The 16,711-nt window shown below is 44.7% G+C and overlaps 2 protein-coding genes across 5 annotated transcripts in view; one reads left to right on the top strand and one right to left on the bottom strand.

Annotated features, from left to right (window-relative positions):
- ubap2 (ubiquitin associated protein 2) overlaps positions 1-256 on the top strand; it is a 99,329-nt gene extending 99,073 nt beyond the window's left edge. For all 4 annotated transcript variants that reach the window (XM_062972617.1, XM_062972620.1, XM_062972619.1 and 1 more), the window contains exon 28: positions 116-256. In XM_062972617.1, coding sequence (XP_062828687.1) covers positions 116-211 — 96 coding nt within the window. In that variant the 3' untranslated portion in view covers positions 212-256. The remainder of the gene's footprint in view (positions 1-115) is intronic.
- A 6,541-nt stretch (positions 257-6,797) lies between these two features.
- The window catches only part of ube2r2 (ubiquitin conjugating enzyme E2 R2), a 79,541-nt gene continuing 69,627 nt past the window's right edge, over positions 6,798-16,711 (bottom strand). Inside the window, exons 2-5 of the mRNA XM_003226367.4 lie at positions 16,517-16,603; positions 12,256-12,353; positions 11,206-11,340; positions 6,798-10,140 (exon numbers count right to left, since the gene is read on the bottom strand). Coding sequence (XP_003226415.1) covers positions 9,918-10,140; positions 11,206-11,340; positions 12,256-12,353; positions 16,517-16,603 — 543 coding nt within the window. The 3' untranslated portion in view covers positions 6,798-9,917. The remainder of the gene's footprint in view (positions 10,141-11,205; positions 11,341-12,255; positions 12,354-16,516; positions 16,604-16,711) is intronic.

The following is a 16,711-nucleotide window of genomic DNA, read 5'->3' as shown; positions in this document are numbered from 1 at the left end:
TTTCCTTTTTATGTTGCTAACTAGCTATTAGGAATTGTAGGAGTGGAGGGAGGGCTGAAGTTGGCCCATGCCTGTTCTAACCTGTGACGGTCACTCTTGTGTCCTCTCCTTCCAGGGTGGATCTGGGCAGCGCGGCCAGGCGAGCGGCATGCAGCAGAAGTCTCAGGCCACCAAGACCGCCTACGGGACGTCTCCCTACTGGACAAACTAACTCCAGACATGGAAGGAGAGGGAAGGAGGGAGGGGAAGAAAAGAAGGAAGGAAGGAGGGAGGGAGGGGGGAGAGGAGACGGGAGAAGGGGGTCCCCTGGGAAGAGGGGTCCGAGCCCAGCCCGGGGGGAGCCCGGGGGTCCGAGCCCAGCCTCCTCTGTGTGCGCGACTCCTGGCCCGCTTCCTCTATGATTTGCTGTTGTATGTAATATATTTATGTATGTATTTGTAAATGTAATAGAGCCTAACAGTGGTTTCTGCAATTCTTTTTTTTTGGAAGACTGTTTATTTCCTTCCTTGTTGGAAGCTCAAACCCAGGCATGGGCCAACTTTGGCCCTCCTCCAGGTGTTTTGGACTTCAACTCCCACCATTCCTAACAGCCGGTAGGCTGTTAGGAATGGTGGGAGTTGAAGTCCAAAACACCTGGAGGAGGGCCAAAGTTGGCCCACGCCTGCTCTAATTTGATACACACAGACAGACGTCCCTCTCTGACCCCGGAGTAAGGATTTGATATTCACGGGCAGTTGCACAGGTTTGTTCTTTTTTTAAAATTAGGGTAAGTTTATAACACTTTTTTATTTTATAGACAAAAAAACCGCTAAGCATTTCCCCAATGTCGGACTCTGCAATTATTTTCCAATAAGACGATGCAAAAATCGTATTTTGTTAGCTTCGCTTTCCCTCGGCCGTTGTTTCTTTCTGCCCTCGCATCCCTATATCCTCCTCTTCCTCCTCATTTTGTGGAGGTTCAGAAAAGACACTAAAGGTGTGTGTGAACGGAAGAGCCTTTCTTCCTGCTGTTGCACCACCGTGAATGTTTTCGGGGTTTTCTCCTCAGCCCAAACCCCCAATAAAGTCCCACGCATATCAATGGTGTTGGCGGTCTCCGTTTCCAAAAGCCTTCCCTCCGCCGCTATTATTTCCATCTGTACTTCAAGTCCAAGGTAGGACTCAATGACCTAGATGTGCCTTGAAGCCTCCTGTCAACATATGCAGACCTCATGAATTGCATAGATAAGGAGACCTCAGAAATGGATTTTTAGAGTATGCACAACTAAAAAACCTGCTTAGTTTGTCTTAACAAAATCTGCACAACCTCTGTTTTGATTCTGAAGTTTTAAATTTTAAAATTTTGTTATTATTCGGTCATTCGCACCAATGGGGATACTAATGGGGCTCCTCCTTGGTTTAAGGCTATCGAGATGAAACTTGTCACTATTGTAGCACACATTTACCATCCTTATGTCCCCCAAATTTGAGAACATTTTGTTCATCTGCTGATTTTCAGGATATTTTTGTTTTTTACGTACATTTTAAAAAAATAGATGTTATTTGGCCATTCACACCAATGGGGATACTAATGGGCTCCTTGGTTTTAGGGCTATCGGGATGAAACTTGCCACAATTGTAGAACACATTTACCACTCTTAAGTCCCCCAAGTTTGAGAACATTTTGTTCATCTGATTTTCAGGATATTTTTGAAGTTTTTACGTACATTTTTTTAAAAAAACTTATGTTATTAAGCCATTCGCACCTATGGGGATACTAATGGGGCTCCTCTTTGGTTTTAGAGCTATCCGGACGAAACTTGCCACAATTGTAGAACACATTTACCACTCTTAAGTCCCCCAAATTTGAGAACATTTTGTTCATCTGCTGATTTTCAGGATATTTTTGAAGTTTTTACGTACTTTTTTTTTAAAAAAACTACATGAGCAGTTCCCTCAAATTTCTCTACAATGATACAACATAGCCAAGGCATTCTTCTCCCCAAGTTTCAGAAAGATCTACTCATCCACCGATGTTAAGGAAATTTAAAAAAAATCTGTCCTACTAAGAGAGGAGACAGCTTGCAGGAAAAACAAACTGCGCAGTCTTCATAACACTGGTTGAAAGTACGGATTTAACTAATCTCTTACGACTTTCAACCCCCTTATGATTTCTTTCACAGCCTTAATGGTTTTGTCAGTTCCTTCCTATGAAATGTCACCCAAAGTGCCTGATATTCACTGGTGATTCTTTCGAGTATGAACCAGAGCTGGCCATGCTCAGCTTCTCAAATCAGACTGGATTTGGTGCCTTGCTGTTGTGTGCTTTCAAGTTGTTTCTGATTTAATGAAAAACCTATCCTAAGATTTCCTTGGCAAAAGGTTTCCTTTTCTCCTCCTTTCAGAATATGACTTATCCAAGGCAATGGATTGGGTTTCCATGGCCAAATGGGGGTTCAAACCCTGGTCTTTGTTGTCGGAGTCCACTGCTCAAACCACCAACTACACCCAATGGAAGTTAGCACCATACGAGATGCTTTTGCGTAAGATGTGGAGACTTCCCAGTTTCCTTCTTGTTTCATTGTGAAGAGCTGGCCCAGATACTTCTAAAGTTTACTGAAAGGTGAACCATGCCTACTGGGAGGAAAGATTGACACTATCTCTTCTGGGATGGTATCGAATAGCAGGCCTTGATATCCATCTTGGGATGAGAGACCTCCACATCCAGGTCAGGGCAAAAAGCCATTTTGTGCTGTTGCTACAGAATTGCAGACTGAGATAAGGCGAAGTAATAAAACAACTGAATCTTCCCAATGATAACAAGGCATCTTCACTTGGTGAAAAGCCCTGATGTGACCACACACCAATTCCACCAGTGAGGAATGTTCGTGGCCTGTCAAAGATAGATGAACAAATCTACCTCAAACTCTATGCGGGGTTCCTCTACCGAGAAAACTGATTGTTAATGAAATGGCAGTTTTGGGGTGTGTTTTCTCTCCAGAACACAATCCTGTACTGCAATGGGAGATAGCAAAAGTGTTCCCCATTGTTTTGTGGTTATTGGCCATGTACTCCTTGATCCTTTTGCCAAACCACCTATTGTAATTGTATTGTAATACAGTGTTCCCTCACTTATTGTGGGGGTTACGTTCCAAGACCACCCGCAATAAGTGAATATCCACAAAGTAGGGACACTATATTTTAATATTTATACATTATTTTAGTAGTTATACACTATTTTAAGTCTTTATCAACCAATCGTGTGTTGATAAATCGCCATCTGTTGCTGCTTGGGCTTCTTTTCTCTCCCTTTGGCTTCTCCTTCCTCCCTTCCTTAGGCTGTAAATTGAAATTTTTTATGATTTATAATAGTCTTTTAGAGTTTATTGAAAAATCGCAAAACAGCGAATCCGCAAAAAGTAAACTGCAAAGTAGTGAGGGAACGCTGTATTTTAAAACTTGATGTTTTTAACCATTTAGCTCCATGTTTCCATTCAGTTTCACACCAAAAAACTACTTACAAGAGTATGTGAGGTAGTTACAGAGCTTTGCCCAACCTTTTCACTTGGAAGGAACTTCAGGTGAGAAGGGACTGCTTACAACAGACCTTGCAAATATAGACGAACACCGATGAATGTGGAAGTTCCAAGAGAAAGAATACAAGCAATTCCATGGTAAGGGTTGCACAGGCTTCACACCTCCTTATGAGCAGCCGTTTAGTATAATGTGGTTCCCAAATACTGGTCTTCCAGATATTTTGAACTTCAGCTTCCAGAATTCTTAATCGTTGACCAAACAAATTGAGCTTGCTATTCCTAGCACAATTCTAGATGAAATAACATGGGAGCTTTGAAAAGTGACATATAGGAAAGAGCCCTCCTTTCTAGCCACCTTCATGAGAATCTCAGGGTGACCTTTAGGTTCCTGCCATATGGTTTTTATTTATAATACTCTTCTGATCCAGCCCAGCAGTCAATTGGCAGAACAGACACGCTGTCTTTCCCATTAACAGCCTCTTACCTGTTCATACCAAGATTCAAAGGTGGGAAGTCCCCTGCTATTCATATCCATCCTGGGTTTTGTGTTCTTCCCTTACAGAAGCCTAAAAAGGTGTATTCTACAAGAATGAAACAAAAAAAGGGAGGCCCACCTATTCCTTTACCACAAGTAAACCATCTTTGCCAATTTAACTGGGTAGCAAAGGGCTGGTTTTCATCTTTTGAGGACGAGGACTTGGGAAACCAGCACCTCCTCTAGGACTTCATCCTGATGCTTTGCATTGGATAGACCAGGCATGGGCAAACTTGGGCGCTCCAGGTGTTTTGGACTTCAACTGCCACAATTTCTAACAGCTGTTGGGAATTGTGGCAGCTGAAATCCAAAATACCTGGGGGGCCCAAGTTTGCCCATGCCTGTGATAGAGGAAAACTGGTGCCATTTTCGGCATAAGCAGTTCAACTATATCCAGAAACCGGTCTAAGATTTGAGGGACCAAAATGAGCGTTGACGAGTTATGAACACATTCATTCCTGTTGTTTCCAAATCAAACTCTACCGACAACCCTGATCAATACAAGGCTTGTGACAAAACAGCAAAAATATACTGACTATCTTTCCTTTTTGAAAAAACAAATGCTTTCAAATGCTCAAGAGGGACCAGTTTTGGATTATCCATGACTCTCACCCAAATACTTTTGAAAACTTTACTTATTTCATGAAATTCCACCGTAGCTCTTTGCTGTCTTTGGCATCATTTTGGGAAAACAGCATAATTTATTCTGAATATAGAAAATTGAGATCCGCAATGGTGTTTCCATAATCACAGGTGCTCACTTTTGTGATGCTTCAGCGCAGAAAATGCTGCTCAGCTACTGCTTACATCTTACTTTCAGCCCTCAAAAGTCCCTTCTCGGTGCAGGAATATTCACAATCCTTTTTGTCTTTCCAGAGAATTGCATTACATATTTTATGTTAGGAAACTACTCAGGAATTCTCTCATTCTCCAACTACAAGCTGTTCATTCTTCTTGCTTAGTTTTGCTGCAACCCCTGGAACCAAGCTCTCTTCATCGCTATATTCTGATAGATGCTTTTAATCTTTTTACACACCAACTATAGTTCCTGTCTCCCAACCAAAAGGTAGTTCAGTTTCATTCTATAATTCCACAGCCAATGAACTGAATTAATTGAACATGTGGACTTGCAACTGAAGGAACATGTCAAGAACTTTCCTCTCCAGGTCTTTCTAGCACATAGCTTCCACCCAGAGCTGCTCAATGAACGACTTTGGTGGCCTATGTTCATTATGAGACCAAGACACCATCAATCTGCTTCCTTTTCTAGCTTTTAGTTCTAGCTCCCAACTTCCTAGTTGCGTGCATATTTCATGCAGGTCTTTGGTGGATTCTCTTCTTTTGCAATTTGAATCCATTGTCCTAGTCCCTGGAGCAGCAGGAAACAAGCATGCTCCCAACTCAATGGAACAAATAATCAAATATTTAAACATGGCTCTTCTTTCCCCTCTCAACTTTCTTTTTCCCAAGCAAAACATCCCCACCTTCCTAAGCAGCTTCTTAAAGGGATTCGGTTTCTAGACCTTTGACCATTTTGGTGGCTCTTCTCCAGACACCCTCCATCCTGTCCATAGTTTCTAGACCTTTGACCATTTTGGTGGCTCTTCTCCAGACACCCTCCATCCTGTCCATAGTTTCTAGATCTCTGACCATTTTGGTGGCTCTTCTCCAGACACCCTCCATCCTGTCCATAGTTTCTAGATCTCTGACCATTTTGGTGGCTCTTCTCCAGACACCCTCCATCCTGTCCATACTTTCTAGACCTTTGACCATTTTGGTGGCTCTTCTCCAGACACCCTCCATCCTGTCCATACTTTCTAGACCTTTGACCATTTTGGTGGCTCTTCTCCGGTCATTTTTCATCCTTATCGTCTCCTCCTTGGACTGTGAGGCCCAGGACTGGACACAACATTCCCACTGGCTTCTATTCAAAAAGATACCCAAAATTCGAGGTGAAACTACTTGAAAATCCACAATTGCCAATCTCCTTGGGTATCAACACCAGCAACAAATACATGTGCATGGAAGTAGGTTTGGGGAAAGGTGCCGTGAGAAAAACAACCATGGCATTTTTGCATGTGTCAGACATGTATCCATGACCTCGGGGATAGAAAACACAACTCGTTCATAATCTGGAAAGACTTTTATCTAATAGGCATGGGCAAACTTGGTCCCTCCAGGTGATTTGGACTTCAACTATCACCATTCCTAACAGCCTCAGGCGCTTAAGCTGAGGAGGAAAAGGAAGGCCAGGTGTGCGAGGTATGATCTCATGGCTTCTTGGTCAGGCTATTATATTTGAACTTTGGACTCCAACTCCCACCATTCCCAATAGCCTCAGGCCCCTTCCTTTTCCCCCTCAGCCGCTTAAGCGGCTGAGGGGGAAAAGGAAAGGGCCTGAGGCTATTGGGAATGGTGGGAGTTGAAGTCCTAAACATCTGGAGGGCCAAAGTTTGCCCATGCCTGATCTAACACCTGGGAAACATTACGGCCATAGAAGTATTAGAGACCCAAGGACAAGAGAAACATTTTTTCTATACCAAAGGAGGATGGTTCTCAAATTGGACACAGCTTATCATCAGGTATTTCTGGGTTATTTTAATAAGTCTTTTTGTTTGATGATGCTGGCAGAAGGAAGAGAAGTGAGGAAAAGCCCGTGTTGGGCATGAGGAGCTGCTCTCGCTCAGCATCGGAGCCTTTGAGACCTCACGAGGTGCCCTTCGCACAGGGAACTAAGAATAGAGGTGTACTTTATTCTACATTTTATTAGTAGACAGATGTGCAGAAAAAAAAAACCAAAACTAAATTACCAAAGGAGAAGGAGACAACACAAAAGAAAAAAAATGCATTAGTTTAACCTGGTCTGGTAAGTTGCATCAACTGGGGGAAAGGAGGAGAGAAAGAGAGAGAAAGAGAAGGGAGAAAAAACATCCAAGATTTCAGCACTGAAAAGAGAAAAAAAAAACAGCAATAGAATTCTAGTGCTCCCTGTTGGTTTCAAAATGTTAAGAACTGCATCTGAACTGGTTTTGTTTGTTTGTTTCTTCGGTCAGAAATGTAAACGCAGAGGTGGGTGGGACAGGAGAGAGAACCAGGCGGCAGAAGAGCTCGCAGAGTAAACATTTGTCCTCAATCTCTTAAGTAGCTTGATAGTTGCATTTCGGTCGCCGGGTTGGATCTCGAGGAGAGGAGACCGGACTGAAGTCGGTGGGTCCAAGTCGGCCTTGGCTCAGCGGAGAGTGCGGGCCCTCCCATCGTCCCGCCCCCCCAAAAGAAGAGTGACCACAAGGGAGGACAGAGGTATCATCATCATCATCATAATGCATCTCACACCACCAAGCTGGAGAATACAAGTCACTGGAGAGTATACAGTGAACACGGTCAAAGTACAAAGGGAAAAGGGGCCGAGAGATGCAGCATCCGCATTTCAGGCCGGCCCGAGAGCGCCCTCCGCATCCCTTTCGCCCCTCGTTTTCAGGGCAGGCGGATCCCACTCTATCCGAGGAGTGACCCACTGACTGCATGGGGTCCCCAAAATTCTCCAAAATGACCACTGCCTCTGACACAGCCCCTTCTTCTCAGAAATGAACATGCAATGCAGGGCTTGCTGGAAAGCAGGACCTTGCCTCTACAGACTGACTGACTAAGCCAATTGGCCACCACTTCCTTTCTTCCTTGTGTGTATACCTTCTTCACTCATTCTTGGGGACCCTTAAGTGGGAAGGTGAAGACACGAGGTCTCCACGGTTGCGTCACAAGTCTGTGGAGACCAGATCCTTGCACTTGGCACCAAAGGAAAAAGGTAGAGCGACGTCCAGTCGGCAAGTGGCCCGGAGACATGGTGGAACTGCCTATGGGTTTTGTGCTGCACAAGTGGCCTCCCATAGCATCTCTAGGTTTGATTGTTTAACTTACTTGCTGAGGTGGGCAGCTCCCAGAGCAAACAGATACAAATGGCAATGGGCCAGAAGGGCACAACCCAGAATGGAAGCAAGAGCACAAGGCTGCCATCAGGACTATATTCTTCTACAGACCCAGCTCTGCCTGATCTCCTCCCATCATCACCATTTCCATTAGAAAGAAAAAATGGAGCTTCAAAGAATTTACTGCTCAAGAAAGTGGAAATGAAGCCTACTGGACCATTTTGAAGGCCACAAGCACCTAATTATCCAAGGCAAGGGCTCTGTTCTTTGACTCCCCACAGTTCCTTCTACTCCCTGCCCTTTCCTTCTTTGAAAGCCTAGCCATGGATGCCGCCATGCCACACTGTCAACTCCATGTACAACACAGAGCAGAGGCAGCTGTAGCATTCCATTTCCCAAGGAAACACAGGCCTTTGGGTGGGAATTGGGGAGCTCAAACACTTTGGGACTCCTGGCACAACCCAAGAGACCATTTTTGCCCCCATCTGCCAAAATGCCAGAGCCCAGCTGGCAAGAAGCCTCTTACTAAGAGAGAGATCTCAATCTTGCTCGAAACAGTGGTCAAATAATGCCTCCTTCTGCCATAGGAACGAGGGGCTGAATCCACTCTCCAGGGCACACAAAATTCAAAGTGCAGAAAACAGCAGCCATCCATAGAGCTACTTGTGGCAAAGCATCGTCCTCAATGCTTCATTCCAACGCACCCGAAAGAGCCTCCAGGAAACTTGCTGGAACTGAGAGGCTGCTACTCTATGAGGCCAAAGACAGTCTGTTGAAGAAAGAGGACAACCAAAAGGGTTCAGTGGGGCAGAATGATGAGTGTTTTGAAATATTTATGGGAAGGCTCATCATCACAAGACAACCCCCTGCTTCCCCACCCAGAAATCGCTTGCTTATCCTATAGATTCCCAACCTCTAGTCCTTCAGGTGTTTTGGTTTTCAACTCTCAGGAGCCTCAGCTGCATTGGCGGATGATGAGGGATTTTGGAAGTCGATGGTCAAAACATCTGTCAGAGCAGAGATGGAAAGACACTGCCGTAGATTATGGCGGCTGCAGTTCACCCCTCCAGCTCCCAAAAGGGCCCTCCGCCTCCCCCATAACCCACCCCATGGCCCTCAAGCAGGACTGAAATGCAATACTGGGCCTTTCAGTCCCACAAGGTCTTGCCAAGCTCAGAACACAGGAGCCCATGCTCTGCCCAACGCCTGAAAAAAGAAAAGGGAAGAAAAGGGGAAAAAGAAACGAAGGAAAGAAGAAAGGCGGGAGGAAGGGAAGGGGGAAAACCACCACCAGCACCAGCACCACCACAAGGCAAAACAAGTGCGCACGCAATCACTGTCAGTGGGGCAGCCTCATTGGCCGGTGCTGCTGCCGCCGCCCCCGTGTCGAGCCCAGCTGGCAGGGAGCGTCCCCCAGAGTCTCCGGCGGCGTTTGAATACATTAAACATCTCGATGAAAAACTGTGTTTAATTCAAGAAGCTAAACACAGAGCCAAACCGATTTCTCCTCATCTTGCGGAACGCCCCTGAAAGGCGGGCGGAAGGGGAGCAGAGTGATGCGGGAGGGAGCGGAGAGCGCCGCTAGTTTTAAAAAAGGGGAGGGGAAGAAAAAGAAAAGAGGGGGAAATTCAGAATACAGTGATGGGAGAGGCAAGGATGCAAGAACTCTGAGACATTCTGGAGAAGAGGGCTTCCTCTTGGGGAGGCCCAAAGAACAGGGCGTGGGGGGAGATCGAGGCCCGTACGACAGGAGGAAGGAAGCGGGAGGCGCAGGTTCGGTCGGTGTCTTCTTCCCCACCCTGGTTGTGTATGTATGCATGTGTAGGTGTATGTGTGGTGTAGATATATTTTTTGCTGAATGGTCACTCGGAGGCCGCCGCGGCCCCCTCTGGCAAAACAGGCGGGACAGTACGGGGGCCGGGGCCGGGGAGCGGAGGGGCCAGGTCAGGACTCCTCGTTCCCGGAATCGTCGTCGTCGTAACAATCGGCGTCCTCCTCCTCCTCCTCATCTTCGTCGTCAATGTCGTCGTCGTACAAGTCGTCGTAAAGCAAATCCGAGCTGTTGTCATTGGAAGGCACTTTAGTTTTGATGCAGTACTCCGCCAAGGTGGTGGGGACCTTCACGCCGTCCTTTTCGGCTTCTGCCTTGGTTGCCTGGACTTGTTTCCTGGAGGAAGAGGGGCAAAGAAGGGGGCAGGAAGTGGGGTTAGGGAGTGACGCTGAGCCCACATTTGCACAGCCCAGCGGCCATCACGTATCCATTTCCCTACTCGTTCTGGATACGCTTGGCTTGGGCCTAGTCTTGCTTCATGGACAGAACTACTCTGTTCCTCTCAAGGGGGTGGACTCCAGATAAGTGCGTCTTAAAACTTCCAAAGAAATTTGATTCCAGTATGACCCTTGTATAGGCATTTCTCAGGTCCTCCAGGCAATTTTATAGTATGTTTCTGCCTGAAGTTGAACAAAGAGTCACCCTGGAGAGTCTAGTGATGCTTGGCCCTCTCACATGACACTATGGGATGCTTCCACCAGAAGCTGTTTGTTCAATAATGTTTGTTTGACTTACGGTTTCACACATCCACACCAAAAACCTGGAATGTATCTCCTGTGGATATGGGAGTCCTAGTGGGAATTTAAAGGGTGATTTTAGGTCTATTCCCCTGATTCCTTTAAGGCCACGCCTGGATGTTTGGAAGGACTGTGAAAATCCTTGGGTACAGGTGGGCATTCTGGTAGTGACATATGTTTTGCTGCATGTGCAGAGGGATTTTTTAAAAATAGTGCATAACAGTCACTATTACGAGTTGTACAAAGGGTTCTATGGTTTTATGGCGAAGCCCATTGAAGTACACAAAGTAGTGTGCGGATGTGCATTGTGGGTGTGCTTTGCCTTTGTGCACTGCAAACCAAAATTGCAGAATGGGTTGCCAACATGTTCATGGACCACTAGTCCACATAGGTTGCTCTACATTGGCATACAGTACAAGGGTTGTGCTATGTAACTCCTCTTCCAGTGGATATTTACTCCATGTTAAAGTGATATAGCCCCTCAACCCACTCTTTCTCCTCCCTAGAAGCAGCCCAGGAAGCAAATGAGTCTGCTCAGGGAGATAGGGCGGAATACAAATAAAGTTTTTAAAGTTATTATTATAATGAGGCCTTTTGAGTCCCCAGGGCTGGGGAAAGGGAGCCGCAAGAGGTCGGACAACATCCCTGCCTTCCTTTGGCTTACCGAATGATTTCCGCATATTCTTTGTCTTTTCCTTTGCTGTCCCTCCATTTCCTGAACATGACTGAAGCATCCACATTTGCCGGAGAGAAGGTGTTGGGCTCATTCAGCAAGGAGATTACGCTCAGTAGGATAGTCCTGGAGAAAGTGAGGATTGGGGCAAGAAGAAGAAGAGAGTCAGGGCCACTGTGCCACTCAAGTCTCATACAGGAAAGACAGCCAGCCCTAAGGAGGAATGGAGATGCATGGATGCACACATCCCTCCCACTAACCTCTAAAGACCCCCCATTTAACCTCAAGCTGGAGGAGAAAAAAAGCGGGGTATAAATAAGAATAGCAGCCAAATTTAATCATGATTTCTAAACTCATATCTTGTGTTCTCTATATTTTAATATTTGTTCTATGTATTTTAATAGATGCATTTTGTAAAAATACCTTTTAATATGTGTATTCGAGATAATGATTATGTGTTTTCAGCTATGCTTTAACCCGTCTCAAGTTTCAAGGTGAGGTGGGAAGAAATTAAATAATTTATCATTCATTGTCATCACCACCACCACCACCAGTCTTTCAAAAGGTAGGATGGCAGAACACAAACAAACAATGTAAGCCCTAGTTTTGCAATGTCTAGTTAGTCCTTATAGTTTCAAATTCAGCGTTGGCATTGTGTGTACAGTTTACAAATCTAGGCTGACCATTGATAATTTTTTTTAGTACTGGTCCTTTTTTTCTAGCTTTTATATACCTAAAATATGCTAACCTTCCTGTAGCTATTTCCTGAAAACCATGAGCTCTGCAAACAAGGTGCTCTTTGGGTCATCATCAAACTCATCATCAAATTTCCCATGAAACAGCGCTCCTAAGCATCAAAGTGGACCCCAAATGAATTGCCACAGACTCAAGACACAAGCTAAAGAGCTTCAAAGCTCACTCAATGCAGATGTTTTCTTCTACAGTGCAGGGGGACACAGAAAGTGCTGAAACCGAAGAAAGTCTGCCTGCAGAACTTTAGGGAACCTGGCCACACCAAGGCTGGCCCCTGTCGGGCCTTACCTGACATTCTGGGTCGGGTTCCACCTTTCCGATGGCAGCTCCCCGCTCTGAGGGTCATCTACAGGTGGGTGAAGGATTGAAATACATACATCTCCATTCTAGCAAGACAGAGAAGAAGAGAAACTCAGTCAGACAGACAGACACATCCTTACAAGTTGAAGGCCCTCGGTGTCAATCTGGAGAGTAAAGGGCCCTGAGAAAATGCAGACATAGTCATCTCAGTGATATTATTTCTTCTATGCCTATCTTACCTCCTCAAGGCACAGGTACTTCACTATTTCCTAAAGTAAGAGAGGGATGGGCACACACTACACCAAAAACAAAGCCCAGCGATTGCACTATTTTTTGAACCAAAGCCCATTCATAATTCAAAGGGATGGACAGACACATACATACACTTACTAACCACCAACAACTATTTCCACTCTTGGTAACACCAAGAAGGAAGACATGAGAGTAAACCCAAAGTGACCCCTTCAGACGTATACGCTTATCCCATGTTTAGATGCTGATATGCGCCTTCGAGTTGTTTCCAACTTCATTTGAGACTGAGAGACTGCAACATGCCCAATGTCACTTGGTGAGTGTCCAGGGTGATGTAAGGATTTGAACCCTGCTCTCCAGAGTCACAGACCAACGCTCCATCCACTACACTACACTGGTTCTTTCATATCCTCTATATATTTCTCTTCCCTCACATCCTTTGTAATTATACTTTAGTTCTATAGTTTATACTTTCAGTTTTAAAAAGTGATGCTTAAAGATGCCAACCCTCCTCCTTGAAATGTATGCAATGAGCCCCAGTTATCTGCTGAAGTTTAGTTCTAGGATGCTTTGTGGATACCAAAATCATGGAGGACAAAGTCCCATTATATACAACAGCATAGTAAAATGGCAAAAATCAAGGTTTGTTTTTTGGAATTAAGAAGAAATCTCTGTTTTCAGGTTGACCCCATGGATGCATAACCCGTAACTATGGCTGTGTTTGTGTTCTGGGCTCATGTGGAAAGAATTCAGAGCGGAAGACTCTCCAGCTGGGGGAGCCAGAGCTCTCAGCAGAAAGGCATCTGCTCCGGCTTCCTGGCTCCTGGGAGCTACAGGCTGCCAAACAAAAGCCCTTCTGCTCCAGAGAGATCTGGCCCTGCCTGGCATTCAATGCCTGAAGTGAAGTGAGGCTGGGACAAAGAGGGAGGCACAGAAGAAGAGGGGCAACGTGCACGCTCTGCGGATCAGCCTGCCTTGTCAACACAACCTGCCGACTTGGAGCGCACTCTCCTCTTTGTCTCGCCTTCTGTCAAACACTTTGTGGTCAGGACACAGCAATTCCCTTAGTATTTAAAACAGCATCGTAAAACACAAAGGAAGCCACATCATACGGAGCCAATGGCTTCTCCATCACTCTGGACCCCTGCAGAGCACAGACTATTATCCTTTCTGCAAAAACAATAGTGCAGGAGTGTATGGGAGGTGGGCATGGGCATCATCACAGTCTACTATTGTGCGTGCCTCTATTTTGGAATTGTTGCCGTCAGATCAGAACGATTAGGTTTCTACCCTGAAATCTAGGAATTCATGAGGCATTGTTAATGTGGCACATTTCAAGCAGTGTCACTTTTTGTTGTTGTAATATTGTGATTTAGTCAGGTATGAGGAGACCATTCTGAATTACTCTCACTATTGCAATCACAATGGCCTTTTCCCAGGGACCGTGAAGCTCCATTTGTAGGTCTTGATATTTCACAATCTGTTTCTTCTCTTTGTTTTTAATTTCGTTATCCATTGGGATAGCCACAACTTAGAATCCAAGCTTTCATTTTTCAAATCATACTTAAGGTTGTTGTTGTTTTTGTGTGCCTTCAAGCTGATTCTGACTCATGTCGGTCTTAAAAGTGATACTATCGTGAGGGTTTGCTTCTTGAGAGGATTTTTTAACATCGGTTTGCCATTGGCTTCCTTTGAGGCTGAGAGAGTGTGACTTTCCCAAGGCTACTTGTCCAAGGATTTCCATGGCCAAACAGGAATTCGAAACCCTGGCTTGGACTGGATGGTCCTTGCAGTCTCTTCCAACTCATTGGTTCTATAATTCCTGGGTTACAATCCAACATTCAAACCATCACCCCACACTGGCTCTCAGATGGTAAATTGGATTGTTTGCACTGATTCCAGGATATGATGGCAATCTTTATTTATTTTACTTATTTACAGTATTTATATTCTGCCCTTCTCACCCTGAAGGGGACTCAGGGCGGATCACATTACACATATAAGGCAAACATTCAATGCCATAACATAGAACAGAGATAGAGACAGACGCAGGCACTGGGCTGGCCTCGAACTCATGACCTCTTGGTCAGAGTGATTTGTTGCAGCTGGCTGCTAACCAGCCTGCACCACAGCCCAGCCATTATGTCCTGGTTTTTGTTATAATCCAGTCTGCACAATCTTGCTGCACAAACCAGACAGGCTGTCAACAATTTCATACAGATAACAGTGGCCTATCTATTATTTGTTCAGTATTTGCCTTAATTCTACAAGGTGGGGTGTAAAGATCTCCCACATTTTGAAAGGGTATAAAAATGAACTAAGCTATCTAGAAATATTATATATATATTTCTGAATATGCATAAAACAGTTATGTTTTAATGGGTTTTAAAAATCATATTGTACAATTTGTTTTGTAAGGATGCTGTGTTAAATCGGCAGGCAGAATCCTCTTCAAACTCCGAATGACATCCGCAGTGCCATGGCCTGCTCATAAGCGAAATCACCTTGACGATTGCTGAGTGGATGCTTTCACATTTTCTGATGCTCAAATTGTCCGAGGACTGCCAGATGATTTTCTTTTCAGTGTGGATCCAATCTGGTAAAGATGCATTTCGACTGAGCGTGAAGCGTGTACAGAATGCGATCTGCACCGTTATCACAGAACGGTTGTTCTCATAATATGCTTGAACAACACAGCCCTGATGTTGACCAGCCCAACTCAGACCAGCATCTAAATCAGGCATGAGCCAACTTGGGCCCTCCAAATGTTTTGAACTTCAACTCCTACAATTCCTAACAGCTGGTAGGCTACTATCCATTTTCCTCTGTAGTCTCACAAAATAATGACAGGCTGAAGGTAACCGTTTTTGAAAGAGACTACAGAGGAAAAACAGATATTTAATCTGGTATATGCATAGAGGGATACAACACACAGAAGGAAATGGTTCCTATCCCTAATGTAGTGGCTGGTAGAGAGCAAGGGGAAGCTCAGAAGCCTCAGCCATCCATACACACATACACACCTATTAGCTGTGCCCGGCCACGTGTTACTGTGGCGTAGTTCTAAGTGGGGTTTTCTTCATGGCATTCTAGGTGGCCTAGAAAGAATTCCCCTAGGTATGAAGCAGCCAGGCTTTGAAGCTGCAAGGCTATTCAATGGTATTCAAGTTGGGTAACAATGGGATTTTTCTGGCCTTGTCTTTTCTTTCTCTTCTCTCTCTCTCTCTCTCTCTCTCTCTCTCTCTCTCTCTCTCTCACACACACACACACACACACACACACATTCTCTCTCCCTTCCTTTTTTGATGGCCACTCCTTGGAAAGTGATGAGTACACGGTAATGTAATTCACATTAAAACTAGGGAGATCTTTTTCAAACACTCTGTATTGTGGCCAAATTTGGTGTGATTAGGCCCTGTGGTTTTGTTGTAACTCAGTCCTAATTATGCACATTGCATTTATCTATCTATCTATGTATCTATCTATATCTGCATTGACATCATACAGACAATCGGGGAAGTATGCCTTCTGCTGTTTCAGAGAATAGATAATTCAAATTGCTAGAGAATCCACCTAGACTTTGGTAAACTTCTCTGCTTCTCTTCTGTAAGAACTGTTTTGACAGCCTATCACCTTTTGCTGTGTTTCCCTTTTTAGCACAACGCAACAGTCTTTCCAGTCTCTTCCCCAGGAGTGGGGCAAGCAAGTAAATAAGACCTTGACAGCAAGCAGAAGATACAAACACTGTGAACTTCCTTTTACCATATGGGAGAGATGGTGAAAAAAACCACACACGCAGCTGTTATCAGCTACATTTGTCAACAAGGAAAAGTAGAGCAAAAGAGACTGCAATTGACCTGTAGCCTTGTTTTCTTGCATAGACATAACTCAAGAGTATGTTTTCAGCTTTCATGGTGGTGAAAATAAATGAGGGGTGCTTGTGAAGAAGACAAGGGGAAATAACCAGAGCACATTGTGCAGCTCACATTATGCGTACCTCATAAATGTTGGGATGCCACATTTTGGTCAGGAATCTGAAGGTAGGAGGTGAATATGGGTAGTCCATAGGAAATTTAATATGAGCCTGAAATAGAAAAACAAAAAAGTCTGATTCAGATACACATTCTGAACAACATTTTCAATTTCACTGTCTGAGCTTCCTTTTTGTCTCCTTCCTCCAAATTACTTTTTC

This window comes from Anolis carolinensis, chromosome 2 (assembly GCF_035594765.1).
Source record: "Anolis carolinensis isolate JA03-04 chromosome 2, rAnoCar3.1.pri, whole genome shotgun sequence".
NCBI classification, from domain to species: Eukaryota; Metazoa; Chordata; class Lepidosauria; order Squamata; family Dactyloidae; genus Anolis; species Anolis carolinensis.
The sequence above is the reverse complement of the archived record's forward strand: the minus strand, read 5'-3'. Positions and strand labels throughout refer to the sequence as shown.